Source organism: Mchenga conophoros, linkage group LG6, assembly GCF_057382185.1.
Source record: "Mchenga conophoros isolate Kocher_MC1m ecotype Shallow Benthic linkage group LG6, M_conophoros_male_GT1.1, whole genome shotgun sequence".
NCBI lineage: Eukaryota > Metazoa > Chordata > Actinopteri > Cichliformes > Cichlidae > Mchenga > Mchenga conophoros.
Genome location: NC_140531.1, coordinates 29,635,549 through 29,654,658, shown reverse-complemented (window position 1 = coordinate 29,654,658; position 19,110 = coordinate 29,635,549). Strand labels below are relative to the sequence as shown.

The 19,110-nt window shown below is 37.7% G+C and overlaps 2 protein-coding genes across 3 annotated transcripts; one reads left to right on the top strand and one right to left on the bottom strand.

The window, feature by feature from the left end:
* The first annotated feature begins 7,208 nt into the window (after window positions 1-7,208).
* LOC146572878 (zinc-binding protein A33-like) lies at window positions 7,209-8,855 on the top strand. 2 transcript variants are annotated; one of them, XM_085277322.1, is made up of 2 exons: window positions 7,209-7,460; window positions 7,806-8,855. In XM_085277322.1, the coding sequence occupies exons 1-2, from the start codon at window positions 7,209-7,211 to the stop codon at window positions 8,850-8,852; spliced, it is 1,299 nt and encodes a 432-aa protein (XP_085133448.1). In that variant the 3' UTR covers window positions 8,853-8,855. The 2 variants fall into 2 exon arrangements, with proteins under 2 accessions (XP_085133448.1, XP_085133447.1); XM_085277321.1 differs by having other exon boundaries at window positions 7,209-8,855.
* A 5,523-nt stretch (window positions 8,856-14,378) lies between these two features.
* On the bottom strand, window positions 14,379-18,136 carry LOC146572877 (uncharacterized). Its single transcript, XM_085277323.1, has 6 exons — window positions 17,937-18,136; window positions 17,181-17,282; window positions 16,790-17,101; window positions 15,787-15,923; window positions 15,563-15,663; window positions 14,379-15,408 (listed from the first exon to the last, which is right to left on the bottom strand). Exons 1-6 carry the CDS (start codon window positions 18,079-18,081, stop codon window positions 15,267-15,269), a joined length of 939 nt encoding a protein of 312 aa, XP_085133449.1. The 5' UTR covers window positions 18,082-18,136; the 3' UTR covers window positions 14,379-15,266.
* Between the last annotated feature and the right edge of the window lie 974 nt (window positions 18,137-19,110).

The following is a 19,110-nucleotide window of genomic DNA, read 5'->3' as shown; positions in this document are numbered from 1 at the left end:
ATCCGTTCTTTTTAAATATGATTCTGTTATTGTTTCTGGAGATTTTAACATTCATGTCTGCTGTATGAATGACCAATTGGCTAAAGACTTTCTTGTGCTGACTGATTCTTTTAATCTTATTCAGTGGGTGAATGAGCCTACCCATGTTCAAGGCCACACCCTTGATTTGGTTTTTTCATTCAATGTGGACATTTGCATTAAGGAAATCAGGAATACTGGTCTCTCTGATCATTCCCCGGTCATCTTCGATGTAGACCTGGGTGATACTGGTCAATACCTAAACTCTCCTCTTTATCCTACGCGCACTATTAATGCCAATACTGTGGTCAACTTTATTACGTCTTTTGTTAACTCCCCATTTAGTATGCTGGATTGTTCTTCCCCACACACACTTGAGAACTCTACTAATACTCTTTTTACCACCTGTTCCTCGATTCTTAACATTGTTGCACCCATCAAAATGAAACGCCCTAGAACTTTCTCACAATGCTGGTTAAATGATTCTGTTCGTGCCCTACGACGTATATGTCGGCGTGATGAGAGGAAGTGGAGGAGTGATAGACTTCAGTCTTCTTATGATATTTTACGTATTAGCCGCTCGAAGTTCCAAACTGCTGCCAGAACGGCTAAAGCGGCTTTTCTCTCTAAAATTATTACCACTAATGGTGATAATCCACGAATTCTATTTAAAATTTTTAACTCTGTGGTGAACCCCCGTCCCTCTATGCCACTGCTGTCTTCCCCGGGTCTTTGTGGAAAATTCTCAAACTATTTTTTAGATAAAGTTTTATCCCTTAGATCTACTCTTCCTCTGGTGACTGATTGTATGTCTACTCCTGATTGTTCGGCCACCTTTTATCAATTTGAACCCGTTTCTCTCTCCACTCTGAAGCGTCTAATTGATAAATTGAACAATACTAACTGTGTACATGATGCTCTCCCATCCCGTATTGTTAAGGATTGTTTCAGTGTAATTGGACCCTGTTTATTGTCCATATTGAACTTCTCCTTGCTTTCTGGCTATGTACCTTCAGCTCTCAAGCATGCCATAATCCAACCTGTTCTAAAAAAAAGGAACCTTGAGCTTAGTGATTTTGCCAATTTTAGGCCAATTTCTAAGCTTCCCTTTCTGGCTAAAATACTTGAGAAGGTGGTTCTGCTCCAACTGCAGACCTACCTTGATGAGAATAATATAAATGATAAATTTCAATCGGCCTTCAAACAACATCACAGCACAGAATCAGCATTGCTTCGTGTTTTCAATGATCTCCTACTAATGGCTGACAACGGACGCCCCTCAGTCTTAGTGCTTTTGGATCTATCATCGGCATTTGACATGGTTGACCATAATATCTTATTAGCGAGACTTGAGCACACTGTAGGCATCAAGGGCGCTGCCCTGGATTGGTTTAAATCCTATCTCTCCAATCGGCTCTCTACGGTACATCTGGCTACATCCTCTTCCTCGGCTGTACCTGTTTGCTGTGGTGTCCCCCAGGGATCTGTGCTGGGCCCTACCCTTTTCTCATTATACTTGCTTCCTTTAAGTGCCATCTTTGAGAAATACCATATTGCTTATCACTATTATGCAGATGATATCCAGCTCTATTTTGAGCTAAACGACGATCTTGCTCTGTCTCTGAATAGCCTCCGAGAATGCATGTCCGAGGCCAAGAAGTGGTTGTTGTCGAATTCTCTTATCCTTAATGAGAAGAAAACCGAGATTATGATTTTTGGTAGTAATGCCCTTCGTGCCAAACTCCGGGATGCCTTTGGTTTTCTTAGTTGTTCTCTCTCTGATACTGTCAGGAATCTGGGTGTCTTATTTGACAGCTCCTTTTCACTTGACAAACAAGTGTCTGCTGTTGTCAGATCTAGTTTTTACCAGCTTCGTCTTATCTCTAAGGCTAGGCGCTATATCCCGCATAAAGATCTCGAAAAGCTCATCCACACCTTTGTAACGTCGAGGCTAGACTATTGTAATTCACTTTATTGTGGTCTCCACTCTTCCCTTTTACAGAGATTACAGACAGTTCAGAATGCTGCAGCTCGCATTCTAACCAAAACCAGCAAGTTTGCCCACATTACTCCTGTCCTTGCCGATCTGCACTGGTTGCCTGTCAAATATCGTATTCAATTTAAAATTTTGTTGTTTACTTTTAAAATTACTAACAACACTGCACCCAGCTACCTTAAGGACCTTTTAAACCCTTATGCTCCTGCTAGGGCTTTAAGGTCATCGTCACAGTTACTGCTGGCTCAGCCCAGATCTCGACTTAAGACTAGAGGTGATCGATCGTTTGCTCTTGTTGCACCTGTGCTGTGGAACAATCTCCCGATTGGCATCCGGGCATCTGATTCTATTCATTCTTTTAAATCACAGCTTAAAACATATCTTTTTAAACTTGCCTTCTCCACCTTTTAATTGCTGGTTTGTTTGTTTGTTTGGTTGCTGTGACCTATTGACCTCTTGTATTAATTCCCTCCTATCTTTCTATTGGTGTCTTTTATTATGGTGGTACAGCTTTTATCTTGCTATTACCCATGTGCTGTAGTCATTCTTATTGGTAGCTTTTATCTATGAACATAACTCGTTATTTTTATTTATCCTTTATCAATGTTTGAACCTTTTATTGTTTTATGTAAAGCACTTTGGTATGCCCAAGGCTTTTAAATGTGCTCTATAAATAAAGATTGTTGTTATAGGACATGTTTTCTCAATCATCATGTGCCTGTCTGTATATTTTTTATATATATGTTTTGTACACAGGTCTCTCTTGAAAAAGAGGGCTTGATCTCAATGAAATTATCTATTTAAATAAAAGATTTAATAATGATAAACAGACTTTCTTTACATTAACAGGATAAACCTTAAACCCCAGTCAGAGACAACAGTCAATGGTTGTTACTTTCTTTGCACTCAGATAAATAGCAGCATTGATGCATCAAAAAATGTATTGTATATTATATAAAATCTTATACTCTATATATCACATGTATTATAAAAATCATTATTATAACACGTGACTTTTCTTATGTCCCTTGAAATACTGTTTTTAAGAAAAATCATGACACAGGTGACCTGAACCTTTGTGTAATATCTATTAGGAATAATATATTTCCCCTATTTTATTCAGGGGAATCTATGATGGTCGAGATGGAAGTATTTGATGACCTCTCATGAAATGACCCATAAGAACAATTTCAACATTTTCTGCATCAAGAAATGAATGCTTGCAAATTCCACTGTTAATGTAGTTTGCACTGCTGTAACTTTACAGTAGGTGTTCATTGGCGGTGTTAGTACATTAAAGGACATTAAAGAAACTGATGGACATTATGGACAATGCCAGACATCCTCTGCACATGGCCATTAACAACCAGAAGAGTCTGTTCAGTGACAGGTTGCTTCTCCCAAAGACAAGAACTAACAGACTTAAAAACTCCTTTGTCCCACATGCCATCAGACTGTTTAACTCCTCCCTGGAGGGGAGAGGGAGGGGAAACAGGAGGACAAAGGAGGGGGGAACAACTAAGCTGTAGTGCCTCTTCACCTCACTGTGCAATACCTTTTGTGCAATACTTTTGTAAATAGTCAACGGTGCAATAGACTCAATACTTGAAATGTGCAATTCACTTATATTTTTATTTTTATTCCTATTTATTCTATTTATCCCCTTCGTATATTTTATTTATATTGTCTCTGTATTTATATATATATATATATATGTGTGCGTGTGTGTGTGTGTGTGTGTGTGTGTGTGTGTGTGTGTGTGTGTGTGTGTGTGTATATATATATATATATATATATATATATATATATATATATATATATATATATATATATAATATTCTGTAACTCTGTAACTTCTGTCGGTGCTGTGCTTTTTTGGAAATCGAATTTCCCAGAGGAACCCACCCGAGGGATTAATAAAGTTCTATCTAATCTAATCTAATCTAATCTAGTAAGAGTGATCTAATCAGGTTGAGCATATAAAAGCTAATACTATAAAAAGTATTGTGGTAACACACTACATGAAACACAGTACAAAACAGTGTTTCTCCCTTTCGACCTAATAATCAATAATATCATTAAATCTACTGAAAAGGAACTATTAGATAATGTTGAGTCAATTTTAGATATGTAGCAATGAAAATGTCTGCAACGGAGGGTTAAACACAAAGGGAGGAAAAGTTAGGCACTGTGGTGTTTACGAAAAGAAAATGCACCAATCAAATTTGCTGCTGGACTTTTACACCTTTCATTTCACACTGACATGTCAGAATAACTCAAGTAGCATTAACTTAAACTGTAAACAATCAAAGTTAAAAATTCTGTTCTTATTGTTCATGAAACTGTTCATGTGGAGGGATGAAGGACTGGAAACTTCCAATTCAGTTTGTGACAAATGTCTTCACTTTTTTGGAGAAAGTTGTAAGCACTAGGGCCTTCATATGATCCATCCATCTCAACACCCTGTTTGGCTTTTGTTGACCACTTTGAGCCTGTCTCTCCTTATCAGAACAGTTCATTTCCAGTATAAACCCATCAGGATTCCCCTTTGATGTTATTCCTCCTCAACTCCTTAAGAAGGTTTTTCCTACCCTTGGTCCTTTTATTCTTGCCATTATTAACAGTACATTGACCTTTTGTAAAAATATTTTTGGGCAATTCTCGCTGAAAAAAAACAGGCCTTGACCATTCTGTTTTGTTTCAGGGGCTGTCTCCAGGCTACCTTTCTTTTCTAAACTCCTACAAAAAATTGCCTTTACCCAACTGAAGTCCTTCCTGGGTGAATGTGCAATTCTGGAAGTGTTCCAGCCAGGACTAAAAGCTCACCAAAGCAATCAGTATGTTTTATTAAGGCTTTTTTAATGTTATATTTTTTAGCAATAGCTTCTGGTGACTGTGTGCTACTTGTGCTTTTGGACTGAACAGCTGCCTTTTAACGCTGTGTTCCTTGAGATCCGCGTGTCCAGGGTGGAGCAGTGGGTGGGCATCACTGGCTCAGCTCTCCAATGGTTTAGGACCCACCTTTCTGATAGAACCTTTACCTACACCTCTGCTGCCCTCCTCTGGCGGGATTACACAAGGCTCTATTCTTGGAACTGTCCTTTTCTATTTGTACCTGTTACTACTTGGAATAATTTTACAGAAAAATAATATTTGCTTCCATTATTATGCAGACGACTGTCAAATTTATTTTCCATTGATGCAAATTGCAGCATCCTTTCTCATCAGTGCTTTGATCACCAGTGAACTGCCTACTCAGCATACTGTCAAACTGGTCATGGTGGAAGACGTTGAAGGTCCAGACTTTCTGTTGCATGTCCTCAGTGTGACCCTCCTTTCATCTGTGAAGACAACCGGCACACCATTGGACAACCTGCTGGTTCTAGTGTTCACAAGTAAATGTCAATCAAGCTGCACGGCTCTGCACAGGACCCACTAAAGGACGTCAGTCCCTCATGCCACCCTCACAGAGTCTGTTTCTGACAGTTTGGTACTGCTGGGTTTATACACTCATCCTTGCCCATCTCTTCTTGTGTAACAGCCTTAGTATCTCCTCAATAGGACTGAAAGATTATGAATTTAACTGAGTCTGTGATCGAGTGTTACCTTCATTTTTCTAGCACTTTATAATCATCTGTGGACCTGAAAGAGGAACCAAAACCTTAACAAACACCTGCAGGAAGAGTTGGAGAAATAATAGGAAATTAAACGTCAAATTCTTGAAATGAAACTTAATGTTAGTGTGAGTAATAGCAGTAATAGCAGTACTACAGCCGAAAGCTCTGGATTTGTGTCTCAAAATCAAACAGTGTTCATCTTTTGTTTCTAAGCAAGTGACTCAAATACTGGTGAGTACAGAACGAGCCACACTAACTCAAAACTTCACTTATACTGTAAGTGCTAAAATTTTAAGAGTACATTTTTTACAGTGGTTTGTTTTAATTATCTATATTAAATTAAACTTAACTCTCATGAATGTTTCTCCTTCTTTTTTTAAGTCTCAGAAATGTTGTTGAATTCAAATTCAAAATCAGCTAATTTTTCTCTTAAAGTGATACTTTTTTTCTGTCAGCTTACACATGATGCATAGTGTTTTGTTTGCATTTGACAAGCAGACCTGATTTTTATTTTTTGGAATTATATCACATATTTTGGATTTTACAACATTTGCTGTTGAAAAGATGCTGAGAAAGTGTTGTCCTTAAACACTGAGCAACCACCTATACCACATGGTGACATAAGCCTTCAAAATGTAGCCAGAATTGCCTTTTTTAAGTTTCCTCCAGTGAATGATCAGAAAACACATAGAAAGTACAGGGTACCGATACTTGTTTCTGTTTCTCTACGTCACCAACATTAAACTGGTGCAATTTATTAATATCCTGATATCCCACGATGCTGATCCTCAAAGTATGCTACAGAAAAATCATGACACCAGTGTAGAATTCAATTGAATGTAATTTTTTTAAAGCTGAAAACGGCATGCTTCAGTCTCCTCCTGTATCCATATGAAGTTATGAGTGTTAAAAGTTGCTGCAAAAATCTTGAAACTTTAAGAGTGCCAAATTCCAATTCACCCCCACTTACTTAAGAACCAGGAAGTGTGAAGTAAAAAAAAGAATATGCATGGCTTTATAAATATATTAAAGATATTTTACCGGAAAAAACGGCTGAAGAGAGATGATGAATGATTTTCCATGGACTAAACTATGACTAGAATTAAAGAAGTGGTTATGAAACCAAACATAGTCACACTCTCATCTGAAACAGTGCAGGATAACATGAGAAATTTATTTAAACTTGTAAACAAACATAAAGTCCTGGGATTAACTTCTTAGACCTGATTGATATAACACAGTTCTAAAAATCCTAAAACTAGCTCGGGGTGAGTCCTCCAGTCAGGAGATTGTAGTGAACGGCAGCACTTAGTGAGTAAGCTCTACATGTAGAAACATAAAGTGAGTGTGCAGGTGATGTCTCTCAGTGGATTACTCTACTCTTAAATTATTTGATGTGATTCTGTGATTTTTGGACTCCATGCAACATAAGATAGTTATACCTTGAAGATTTTTTCAAGTTCTTTGCCTCATCTGAAATTGCTGTCATGATCCCACTTCGACAGTTCTAAACCACTCACAGAAAATCGTTAGACTTTAACTCATCATGCTTTGACTTTTGTTCCCAGAGTGCAGATATGTTTGCTGCCAGTAATCTGCGATCTGAAGATCAGTTTCTGTGCTCCGTCTGTCTGGATGTGTTCGCTGATCCAGTCACCACACCATGTGGACACAACTTCTGTAAGAAGTGTATCACTCAGCACTGGGATAGAAATGCTCCTTGTCAGTGCCCCATGTGCAAAGAGGCTTTCTACTGTAGACCTCTGTTGAAGGTTAACACTTTGTTCTCTGAGGTGGTTGCTCAGTTCAGAGATGAAACTCAACAGAAAGCCAAGAGGAGCAGCGCAGAGCAACAAGCTGCCAAACCAGGAGAAGTTCCCTGTGACTACTGCACTGGAACCAGACTGAGGGCCCTGAAGTCCTGCCTGGTGTGTCTGACCTCCTACTGTGAGACTCACCTAGAACCTCATCTGACAGTCAAAGGTCTGAAAAGACATCAGCTGATTGAGCCTGTGGAGAACCTGGAAGGCAGGATGTGTATGAAGCACGATAAACATCTGGAGCTGTTCTGTAAGACCGATCAGACAAGTGTCTGCACGCTCTGCTCTGTTTTAGACCACAAGACTCATGAGTTTGTACCTCTGAGAGAAGAATCTGAAGAAAAGAAGACAGAGCTGAGGAAAATGGATGATGAAATTCAGCAAATGATCGAGAAGAGACGACAGAAGATTCAGGAGATCAATGAGTCAGAGAAGATGAGTAAAGATGCTGCAGACAAACAGAAAACAGAAGGTGTTCAGATCTTCACTGTTCTGAAGGAGTTTATTGAGAAAGGCCTGAAGAAGGTCATAAAGGAGATAGAAGACAAACAGGAAACAACAGAGAAACAGGCTGAAGGTCTCATCAAAGAGCTGGAACAGGAAATCTCAGAGCTGAAGAAGAGGAGCTCTGAGGTGAAGAATCTAATATGCTCTGAAGACCACCTCCACTTTATTCAAAGCTTCTCATCTCTGAAAGCTGTTCCACCTGCCAAGGACTGGACTGAGGTCATCGTCCTTCCACCAACGTATGAGGGGACTGTGATGAGAGCTGTGGCTCAGCTGGAGGAGACACTGAGGATAGAAATGAAGAAGCTGTTTGAGGCTGAGCTGAGGAGGGTCCAGCAGTATGCTGTGGATGTGAGTCTTGATGCTGATACAGCACATCCTGAGCTCATCTTGTCTGATGATGGAAAACAAGTGAATCATGGAGATGAAAAGCACAATCTTCCTGACAACCCGGAGAGATTTTCTTACTGTGTTTGTGTTTTAGGAAAGCAGAGTTTCTCTTCAGGCAGATTTTACTATGAGGCTCAAGTTAAAAGAAAGACTGACTGGGAATTGGGAGTGGCCAGAGAGTCGATCGACAGGAAGAAAATAATGACTCTTAGTCCCGAGGATGGATTCTGGACTGTAGTGCTGAGAAATGGAAATGAGTACAAAGCTCTCGATGAACATGATGTCTGTGTCTGTCGTCCGTCTGGTCCTGAGAAGGTGGGAGTGTTTGTAGATTATGAGGAGGGTGTGGTTTCCTTTTATGATATAGATGCAGCAGCTCTTATCTACTCCTTTACTGGCTGCTCCTTCACTGAGAAACTCTACCCATACTTCAATCCCTGTAATAACGACAATGGCAAAAACTCTGCACCTCTCCTCATCCCTCCCATTAATCACATTGAGTAGAAAAATGATTTTATATGTAGCAGTCTGTGTTAAGAACACATTCGTTGGTGACACTGATTGATTTGGTCTTCTTTTCTTCTCTGATTCTGATTGATTTCTTTGTGTTTTTATGTCATATTCATCTTAAATTGAGCTTAAAGTCTGAGTGATGCTGATTTTGACTGAGGCAAAATAGTCTTTAAATTTTTTTCTAATTACAAAACATTTTTGTTCTTTATTAAAAGATAAATAGAAGAATACGTTTTATCAATATATAAATGAAAAATTGGATTATGTGCTGCTTCCCTGTTGAGTAATTATCATCAACTAGGAACACTGGGATAAGTGCATCTTTGGATCCAGACATGCTCATCCTTTCTCAAACCTCTCCTCACAAAAGACAAGAACAAAATCAGCATTAGCTCAGAGAAGGTTAACTAGCTCAGTATAGCTGAAGTAGGCTGATTACGGTTTTGTGATTTTTACTATTTGCTTTTGGTTTTGCATTGCTCTCGCTAACTTGCTGTAATAAAATTTCCTGTATTTGAAGTCTAAATTCTGAACATTCGCTCCTGAACTGATATATTTCAAATAAATGTAGAAAAATCAAATACAAAAAGGCAAATTTAAAATGACAAAAGACTGTTGACAATTGAGAATGTTTTTTTCCTTGTTTTTTTCTTTTGGTCATGCCTGTGATGATGTTATTCACTCATAAAGGATAAATAAATTGTGTTTGCATCACAAATCCACAAAAAGCAAAAGATCTGCAAGTATGACAAAATATTCTCTCAACCATTTAGTGGTAAACAGGGCGGATTGCCAGTGTTTATAAATGAAAGTCTCTATTCTAAAATTAAACTATCCACATTCTCAAAAACTCCCATCTTTCATGCATAATTTTTATCACAGTGCCATTCAGCAGAGTTTACTAGTTAGAGACTCTAATTATCGTTAGCTCACCATTCAAACTCATTCGGTAGTTCAAGAATCTGGAGACATAATATTTGCAAACATAATAAAAAAAACATTAATTATGGATAAGGTGAGAAATTCCTCTTCCAGAGAAGACACTTACTTGTCCTCTTTCCTTCAGAACTTTTCCTCAGTAATTTTATCTCACAGCAAGTAAGTAAATGCAACAATCTGCTCATAGTGATCATGCACCCATCTTCCTGACATTAAACATCTAATCACAAATCAAACCCACCACAAGAGGGCGACTCATTACATCACTTCTTTAACACCCATTTTTTGATACTTTCTTTTAGACAGGGTGGATTATTTTTTTCTTGTTCAATGATGAATACCATTACAATTGAAAAACAACAAAATGAATTAGAAATTAAAACTGATTGCTATTCTAACAAACGAGCAGCTCAAATACAAGCACTTTTAATAAAGTGCAGCTCAAACCTTTTGGAGAAAGCTGCATTCCTCCGAGCAGAACCCAACACAACCCAGAAAGCTTTTAAAAAATAATTAATTGATTCTTTACAAATTTTGAATTTGGAGGTAGAATCGATATTTGTCAAAAATATCCAAAGTCCAAAAAATTTAAATACATTTATCTCTTCATACATTTACTGTTATTGTAACAGTAAATGTTCTTTTGCTTTAGACAGTAGAATATAAAACGAATAAATCTGAGAGTAGAGTAAGGCTTTATAAAAATAAAGTGGTACAGTAGATATTTACTGTCACTGTCATGAAAAACTAGGAGACAACCATGTGAACATGCTCTTAGAATACCTTTCTATTTTACACTTATTCATTGGTTCAAACGCTAAATTGTGACAAATGAAAGTTTTTAGGCAAGTTACTTGAACAGCATTGTGCCGCTCCCTGTAAAATCAGTCAAATCTGAGGTTGCCACTGGACCTTTTCAAAATCAGAGGATTTGTTTGTTGTTTGTACGACAGTTTTAACCTTCATACTGTAAAAAACAAAAACTATCCAGCATTTTTCATTTTTTTTAACTCCCCCACACTTTTTAAGGCAGAAAAAGAACACATTTAATGATTTTTTTTTAAAGTAAATTAATAAACCAAACCTATAAGTCTCAGGTTTTGAATCTAAAATCATGCATTTTTTCTTCCTGGCAAACATCATGAGCAGATATCGTAGTTTCAATATCAGATTCCACTGCTTTAATAACTGTGATGCATAACAGGAGCAAGTATTAGTTCACTGGATGGTCATCTTCTTTCTCAGTACTCAAAGGAGAAAAGTTGAACAAATGCTTTTTGGGTGAACTTTAAAGGGTTATATCACAATGGGCAGGGTGCAAATTTGCCAAGGGTGGATGGCAAATTTGGCTAAAGCCACTTTGCTATCCCACTCCCACTGAAAAAGCTTTCAAGTAAAGCCACAATTGTAAAAGTGGAAAAATATCTGACATATTGTTGAGTCAAATAAATAAACAAACAGGAGAGACATTTTCTCTTGGTGCAAAAGTGCAATGAACTCACCACTCACTGGGACAGCTGTGAGTGCAACACATTTTTCTTTGCTTTGCAGTTTTTTAATTATGCTTTAGATTAGCTACATATGCTGATTAATGACCTCTTTCCAGTTTTAAAGAAATATGAGGGGTACTTCCCAAAATCTGAGATGCATTCCTCAGTCAAACTGGTTACCATGATTGCCCCACAAAACTGCAGTTTACCAAATAATTAAAGTGAGCTTGCATTACAATAACTTTTGTGAACTTTTGTCCACTTATTACTTTGAAGGGTCAGTCATTTCTAGCATAACCCACCATGAACTGAAACTGCTGTATTAACATTTCCACATTTATCCTAAATATAGAAAAGCTGAGACATCATGAATTATCTCAGTTGTAGCTGAGAAGTCAGTTAAACCTCAAAAGGTTGTTTCTTGTCTATTCAGGTTAAAGTACTAGTATGAACTGTGTCATGCCACAATCTAAAGAAACTCAAGAACAGATGAGAAACAAAGTCATTGATCCCTGTCAGTCTGGAAAAGGGCTACAAAACAATTTCAAAGGCTTCGGGACACCCTCAAACTGCGGTGAGAGACATTTCCCACAAATAGAGAACCCTATCCAGGAGGTCACAGAAGAATCCAGTACAATAGCCGCTGTGGCTGAAAACCACAGGTTTTGAAAATTCAGAAAAAGCTGGAGGTCAAGTTAGAGAGAAGTGAGCTTTTCTCGAAGGTCCACTTCTCTCTTTATTAACATTCCTGAACTAAGTTGTGTGTTTTCCAGCTAAACATGGAAATACAGAACAGATGAGATGTTCAGATCTACTTCAGTTTTAACTCATGTATGGGAAATTAATATTTTCACTCACATTATTCTCAGTTTACATGTAATTCTGAGGTTTTCCTGAAGTTTTCTTTTTTAATAGTATGAACTGGGACTTTTTTTTTTTTATCAAAGGCTTTTCCTGAGATGTTTAATACTCTATTTTGACCACTGTATTAAATGAGACATCATGTCTGCTTTATGTCACAATTATGATAAAAAGATCATTTTATCAAAGTGTTAGCTTCAAATGTAGAGGTAAAAATTGCCGTAAAAGATAAAACATACAGAAGTACATCACATAGATAAGTAGAATATCAGAACAGCTGCGACACATCACTATCTCACTGAGTATGCCAATTGCTGTACCTATTGGCCTGCTGTTCAACCAGTTAATGCTCCTTAAAGTATATCTGGAAAGAGTCCTTGTCCTGAGGAAGCCATCGCACTGGCATCCTAGAGATAACTCTCTAACAATATGTGTGCAACTGCAATAAACATGCACAATAACAGTGTGTGGGTCCCAGTCATTACATGTATTATTTTACTCTTCTGAACTCCTTTTTCTGACCACCTGATATTTCCTCTGTGCTTGTACAGCCTTGATCCATGATTTGAATCTGCATTGTTAACTCAGGTGGGTGGGTGTTCAGATATCTGAGGTGAACAGCGTTTTGTGAGTTTCTGAATTTGCAAGTTGTAGTTCCAAATATCCACTAACACAAGTGGTTGTCTATTAAACAGGAAAGTGCTATTTAAACTATTAAAACTCAATACAAACAAGTTCCAGCTGTAGCATGCACTATGAAGTATGTTCAGTAAAACCAGAGCACTACTGAAAACCCAGCATTAATCCTGAAGTTAATGCTTTAGTTTAAGCTTCCTGTATGCAAAATTTTTGTTTTTACAGAATTGTTATCCTGGAAAAATTCTCTTTCTGTAATTTTAATTTTAAATTGCTTTTTTTTTTTACTTTGGCTGAAGTACGGTCAAAAGCTTTCATTTACTATATGCACTATAATTAACTTTCTTTCCTCCTACATATCACAATAAGTGGTATTACTGCAGCTTGGACGCAATCAGAAACCACTGCAGCTCAGCTTTTATTATCATTATGGTAACCTAGCATGCTGCTTTCAAAATGATTAAATAGTTTTTCTATTTACAATAGTTGTAGTACAATGACTCTTACTTTGATCCAAAATAAAAACCAGTGCAGATAAATCAGATGAATAACACTACTGCTTTAATTGTCTCAACTGTGTTTATTATTGATGTATACAAGTTTACTGAATAAAAATATTCAGTAAATTTATATACTTGGATGCATTTATTGATTGTTGGGTACTTGCAAGAAAAAAAGATTGAATAGGGATAAAGTTGATGAACCATACCATCTTTAAGCAACATAATGATCAGCAAGCAGGAGTATGGCTTTATGCCAAGAAAAAGCACTACAGGCTGATGTTTGCTGTGAGAGTGCTTCTCTCGGTATGGAGAAAGTCAGAAGAGGTGCACTGTGTCTTTTATGAATTTAGAAAAAACAGAGGAGCTGAGGTATTGCACGAAGTCAGAAGTGGCAGAGAAGAACAAAGGGTAATGTGGGACAGTGAGATAGTCGTGAGGAGTGGAATAGGAGTGACAGACGGGTTAAAGGTGGGCATGGAGGGCATCAGAGATCTACTCTGAGCCCATCATCAGAGATCTTGTTTGCGGTTGTGATGGACAAGTTGACAAATCAGGTCAGGCAGACGTCTCTGTGAACAATGATGTTTGCAGACGATACTTATCTGTAGTGAGAGCAGGACCAGGTGGAAGAGACTATTGAGAGGTGGAGCCATAATCTAGAGAGAAGAGGAATGCAAGTAAGACAGAATGAGTGAGGATAGAAAGAGTAGAAGTAGTAAAGATAGATGAGTTTAAATTCCTGGGTTTAACAATTCAGAGTGCACTGGAGAGTGAGTGGAGATCAGTGTCAGGTGTGATTTGGGACAGAAGAATAGCAGGAAGCGTGAAAGGGAAGGTTTACAAGATGGCAGCAGGCCTACTGTGATGTATGGTTCAGGTTATGGTTTTTGCACTAACAAAAACATGGGAGGCAGAGCTGTATATGTTAAGACTTTCACTAGGACTAGGATGAACAATATTAGAAATGAATACATGAGAGCGAAAACTTGGGTTGGGTTTTGCATTTTTGCACAGCACACTGAGAGGATTTTTTCCTAAATCTTCAGTCTTTCCTCAATAAATGAGTCAGGTGGAGTAAAACAAGTCCAAATTGTCAACATTTTAATGATTAAATTGTAAATACAGATGGAAAGTTTATGATAACAGAATATTTTTCTATAAGATGAGAATTTTTGAGCATGGGATTGTTGAGCAAGTTTTTTAATCTAACACGTCTTAAAATTGTCATGACCAGTCACACCAAAGCAGATCGCCGGCTGATTAAAGATCCTGGATATAGTAACAAAAGATATTCTTGATTTAGAAAGCAAAGCGAAAACCCTTTAAACTTGTTTCCATCTAAGACTATGTCCACACATAGACGGGTATTTTTGTTAGTGGAGATTTTCCATTTTCGTTTAATAAAAAAAAAAATCATCTTCCACACGTTCCTTTTTATTAAAATATCTCTATGATATAATGCTGTGTCGAAATGTTGGCCAATCAGAAGTCTAGATGGTGCATAGAAGCAGAAATGAGTCCTATGTGTGGACAGACAGTGAGGTGGAATTATTCCTTAATATTACACTTAGGTTGTGAGAGTGTGTTGAATGTAAAAGCTACGTCCAAAGTTCACTCTGTCTTTCCAAGTGGAGGGGCAGCAACTGCGTGTGTATATGTAAGCATGTAAAAACTGCAGATCTGACGTTAAAAAAGGCGCACACCTTTGACGTTGCGTGGCTAGATCTCCATTTTGCTCGTCCACATGTAAACGCAAAAACTGAGTTTTTCGAAAATCTCCACCCTGGCAGGAGTTTTAAAAAATCTCAGTTTTCAGTGGACAAAAGGCCCAAACGCATAGAAAAAGCTGTGTTTTCAAAAATACCCGTGTATGTGTGGACGTAGCCTAAGTGGCCACTGTTTTCTGTTCAGCTTCACTTCAGGAGTTGATCTCATGGCTCTGTTTTCTGCACTATTTGTTGGGCATGGATGTTAAGTTATGGAGAAATTCTCTTCTCACATATCCAGAAGTGTTTATTGGAACATGTTTCATCATTCCAGCTGTTTTGCGAGTCGTAAACCTTTATCTGTCCACAATTTTCCGTTCTGCCACCATTTGGTTCACCACTATTCCAGTAGCTGAAATACAGATAAAATTATAAGAGTTAAACTCAACAGATCAGTCAGCCTTTTGTTTTTAGTAACAAGATATGAATTAAATTAAGTTAGTTAATGTACTTGATGATATAAGAAGACTTTATGGACAAGAGAGGAATTTAATTTTTATTTCAACCTTGTGGTCATGCGAGTCCCATCCACCCATTTCCATCTTCCGTCTGTCTCTGAGTCAGTCAGTCCAATCCACAAAGACTTCTTGAACTGGTTCACAAAATTCTAGTTGAAAGACAAGTAAGTGTAAATATACAGAACTTAAAGTGATGTGTCAGTGCATTCTCTGATTTCATTCAGTGTTTTATTCTGAACATAGTACATTAATTTATGTTTGCACACACACACCTGTTCCTCTCGCCTGTTGATAATCATCAGGTGTGCACCTTTTTGAAGACAGTCTTGTCTGCTTTCTTCCCAGGATTTCTTCTCCGAAGACACTTGGTACAAACTATCACTGAAGGCCACCCAGTTTTCTCGGCAATCTGTTTAAGAAAAACAGAATAATAATTTGGGCTTTGTTAGGATCTTATCTTTAAGGCTAATATCTCATAATTAGCCTCACATATTTGTTACACAAGTGTCAGTTGTACAAATTCACAAAGCTTTAACATATGAAAGAAAAAAAACACTGTCCTATTGTTGCACAATATGTCTAGTTTTACATCAAATAAAAAAGGTTTATTTTGGTTTTGTGTTTTAAAAGAACATAAAAAGAAATGCATCATTTTTGTGCATTCAGAAGGAGTGTGTGGGAAATATATATTTTATCTAAGGATTTTGCTTGAGTCAGCAACTGTTACTGACCACTGAAAATAAGGAGAAACTCGAGGTTTTGTCCAAGGTCCACTTCTCAGTTAGAAGGCTTCATGGTGCTTTAGTAATTTCTAACATAACACACACTGTAAACTGCAGTATTAAAATTTCTGTCATTGGTTAGGTGTCTTTCACAACTAAATATGGAAATAAAAAAACAGCTGAGACATACTGGTTGAAGTTGAAGATAAAAAATCCATGTAATCTCTACATGGATTAAAGCACCAGTATGAGCTATATCTAAATAGACTTAGAACATATGAAATATTCATATATTCACATTAAGCTTAATTTACATTTAATTCTAGGTTTTACTGAGGCTTTCTTTTTTAATAGTATGGAACTGTCCAGATGTTAATATGGTTTAAGGGACACTGAATTTCACTTTAAGTCTTAACCAGTATCGTTAACGCTGTGATTCAAGAATGCATTAAATGAGAAAAAAACAACAACAACACCGTCATGTACTTGAATGTTAACTTCAAATGTAAAGGAAAACATTTCTGTACGAGATAAAATGGAAACAAATAATTACCCTGAAGTTTTCTCTGAAGATTGTCTCTATTTTTGGTCATGTCTTCAAATCTTGTCTGGAGCTGGTCTCTCTCTTTAACTTTGTTGTTGTAACTGGTCAGTAACTGTTCTCGTTCGGTTGTCAGGTTGTTGTAACTGGTCAGCAATTGGTCCTTTTCAGTTTTCAAGTTGTTGTAACTGGTCAGTAACTGTTCTCGTTCGGTTGTCAGCCTGTTGTAACTGGTCAGTAATTGGTTTCTCTCGCTGGTCAAGTTGTTGTAAAGACTGTGTAGCAACACTGTGTCCATTTCACCAGGAGATTTGCCTTGGGTGACTGTAGGACATGCCAATATCAAATAAAAACATTGCCTGTGAGGATTTTAGCATGCTAATTACATATTTCTTGTACTCACAGAGAAAAACCACAGTTATGAATCCAATCAGGAGGAAAAGACACAGCAGACCCAGAAGAACCACAGCAGCTCTGCAGTAACTCTTCTTTACAAATTCAGACTCTGCAGGTAAAAGTTTATATTTGTTACAATGCTAAAGGTGAAGAATATTTACATCCTCATATAGTTTATCATAACATAAAATACTATTTTCTCTACAAAGTAACATGTGCACTTCTGCTCTTGAAATCAACATCTGACCACAAAGAAGCAAACTTGTTTCTGTGTGATTATGGCTGTGACACAAATACTGTGATTGTCGCACAGTATTTTATTGTATTATTTTCTCTTTTGAACTTAGAATCCGGCAACCACACACCACAGTATAAATAAAAACTAACACTGAAACTAATAAAAACCAAAGATTTTTGGTTTATTAAACTATTAAAACTGAACTGAAATAAACACACGCTGAATGTGTTTGAGCCTGTCCTGAATTAAAAACAAAAATTATAATTTAATCAAAATTATGGGCCAAGGGTCACCTGTCAACTAGTCATTTCAGCACAATCAAATACAGATTAAAAAAATACCTTAAAATATAAATCTTTAAAATTAAAAACAAAACATCCAAAACTACAGTAACTTTGCAGCAAACCGGACCCTACATCTACCCGGTATTAGTTTTACTTTTTGTTTTATTTCTGCACAATAATTCATCATCACATATCAATGCAGTATCTAAATCTAATATGTTTACTTGTTTTTGTTTATTACCTGGGAGTCCAAGTCCAGTCGTTTCACATTGCACAGTTTGACTCACTTCATCATCGATATAATTCTCTTCTGAAGTTTCTACCAGCCTTCTCAACTTTATGTTGCTGCCTGATATTTCTTCCATGCCCATATAGGCTTGATCCATGATTTTACTGGTATTGCTGGCTCAGTTGGGTCCTTATGTATCTGAGGCGATCAGCATTTTGTGAGCGTGTGAACTGTGTAAAAATCCACTGGCACAAGCAATTCTTTATTTAACAGGAAACTAAGAGCTAGAGGAATGAAATGCTGCTTTCATTTCCCTGAATCCTGGCACACCTCAGGACTGTTGTTGGGTTATGACTGCATTTGTCTTTGCCTTTGAATACACAGACAACACTCAACTGAAACCAATTACTGTATGTCATACTTGGAGTACAAGTAGAACAGTAGAAATGACCACTGCATGGGAGTTCATTTGCACACATGCTGGCACAGTAAGAACACTTTTTGTCTATATATACACTTCCTCTCCCGCTCGCCCCTGCTGGCGGTCTATCTTTCAAGCTCGGGTCCTTGGCCTGGGAGCTTGAGGGTCCTGCGCAGTATCTTAGCTGTTCCTAGGACTGCGCTCTTCTGGACAGAGATCTCCGATGTTGTTCCTGGGATCTGCTGGAGCCACTCGCCTAGTTTGGTCACCACACCTGGTGCTCCCTTGGTATTTCTTGAGCTTCTCGTGTTCCTTCTTCCTGATGTTGCTGACATTGGGAACCACTACATCTATCACTACTGTTTGACTATGTCCGGTTGGTTAGCCACCACTGGAAATCCCATATATATATATTAGGGGTGCAACGATGCTCGTATCGATACTGAACCGTTCGATACAGTGCTTTCGGTTCGGTACGCATATGTATCGAACAATACAAAATTTTTAATTTATTTGATCAACTTTTCTTCTGACGATGCTGTCTGTGTAGCGAGCTCAGTGGATCTGCGTTCGACTACTCCGCCTAGGCTGCACTGTCGAGCGCAGATCCACTGAGCGCAGCGCAAGCTAGCAAGACAGGAGCTAAGCTCATTGCAACATGGCAAATTGAACCTCCCCCACCCTCATTCAGATCTGGCCTTTGGAACTATCTTGGTCTTCATGTGAAGTATGACCCTGAAGGTAAGCACGTCATGGACAAAAGTA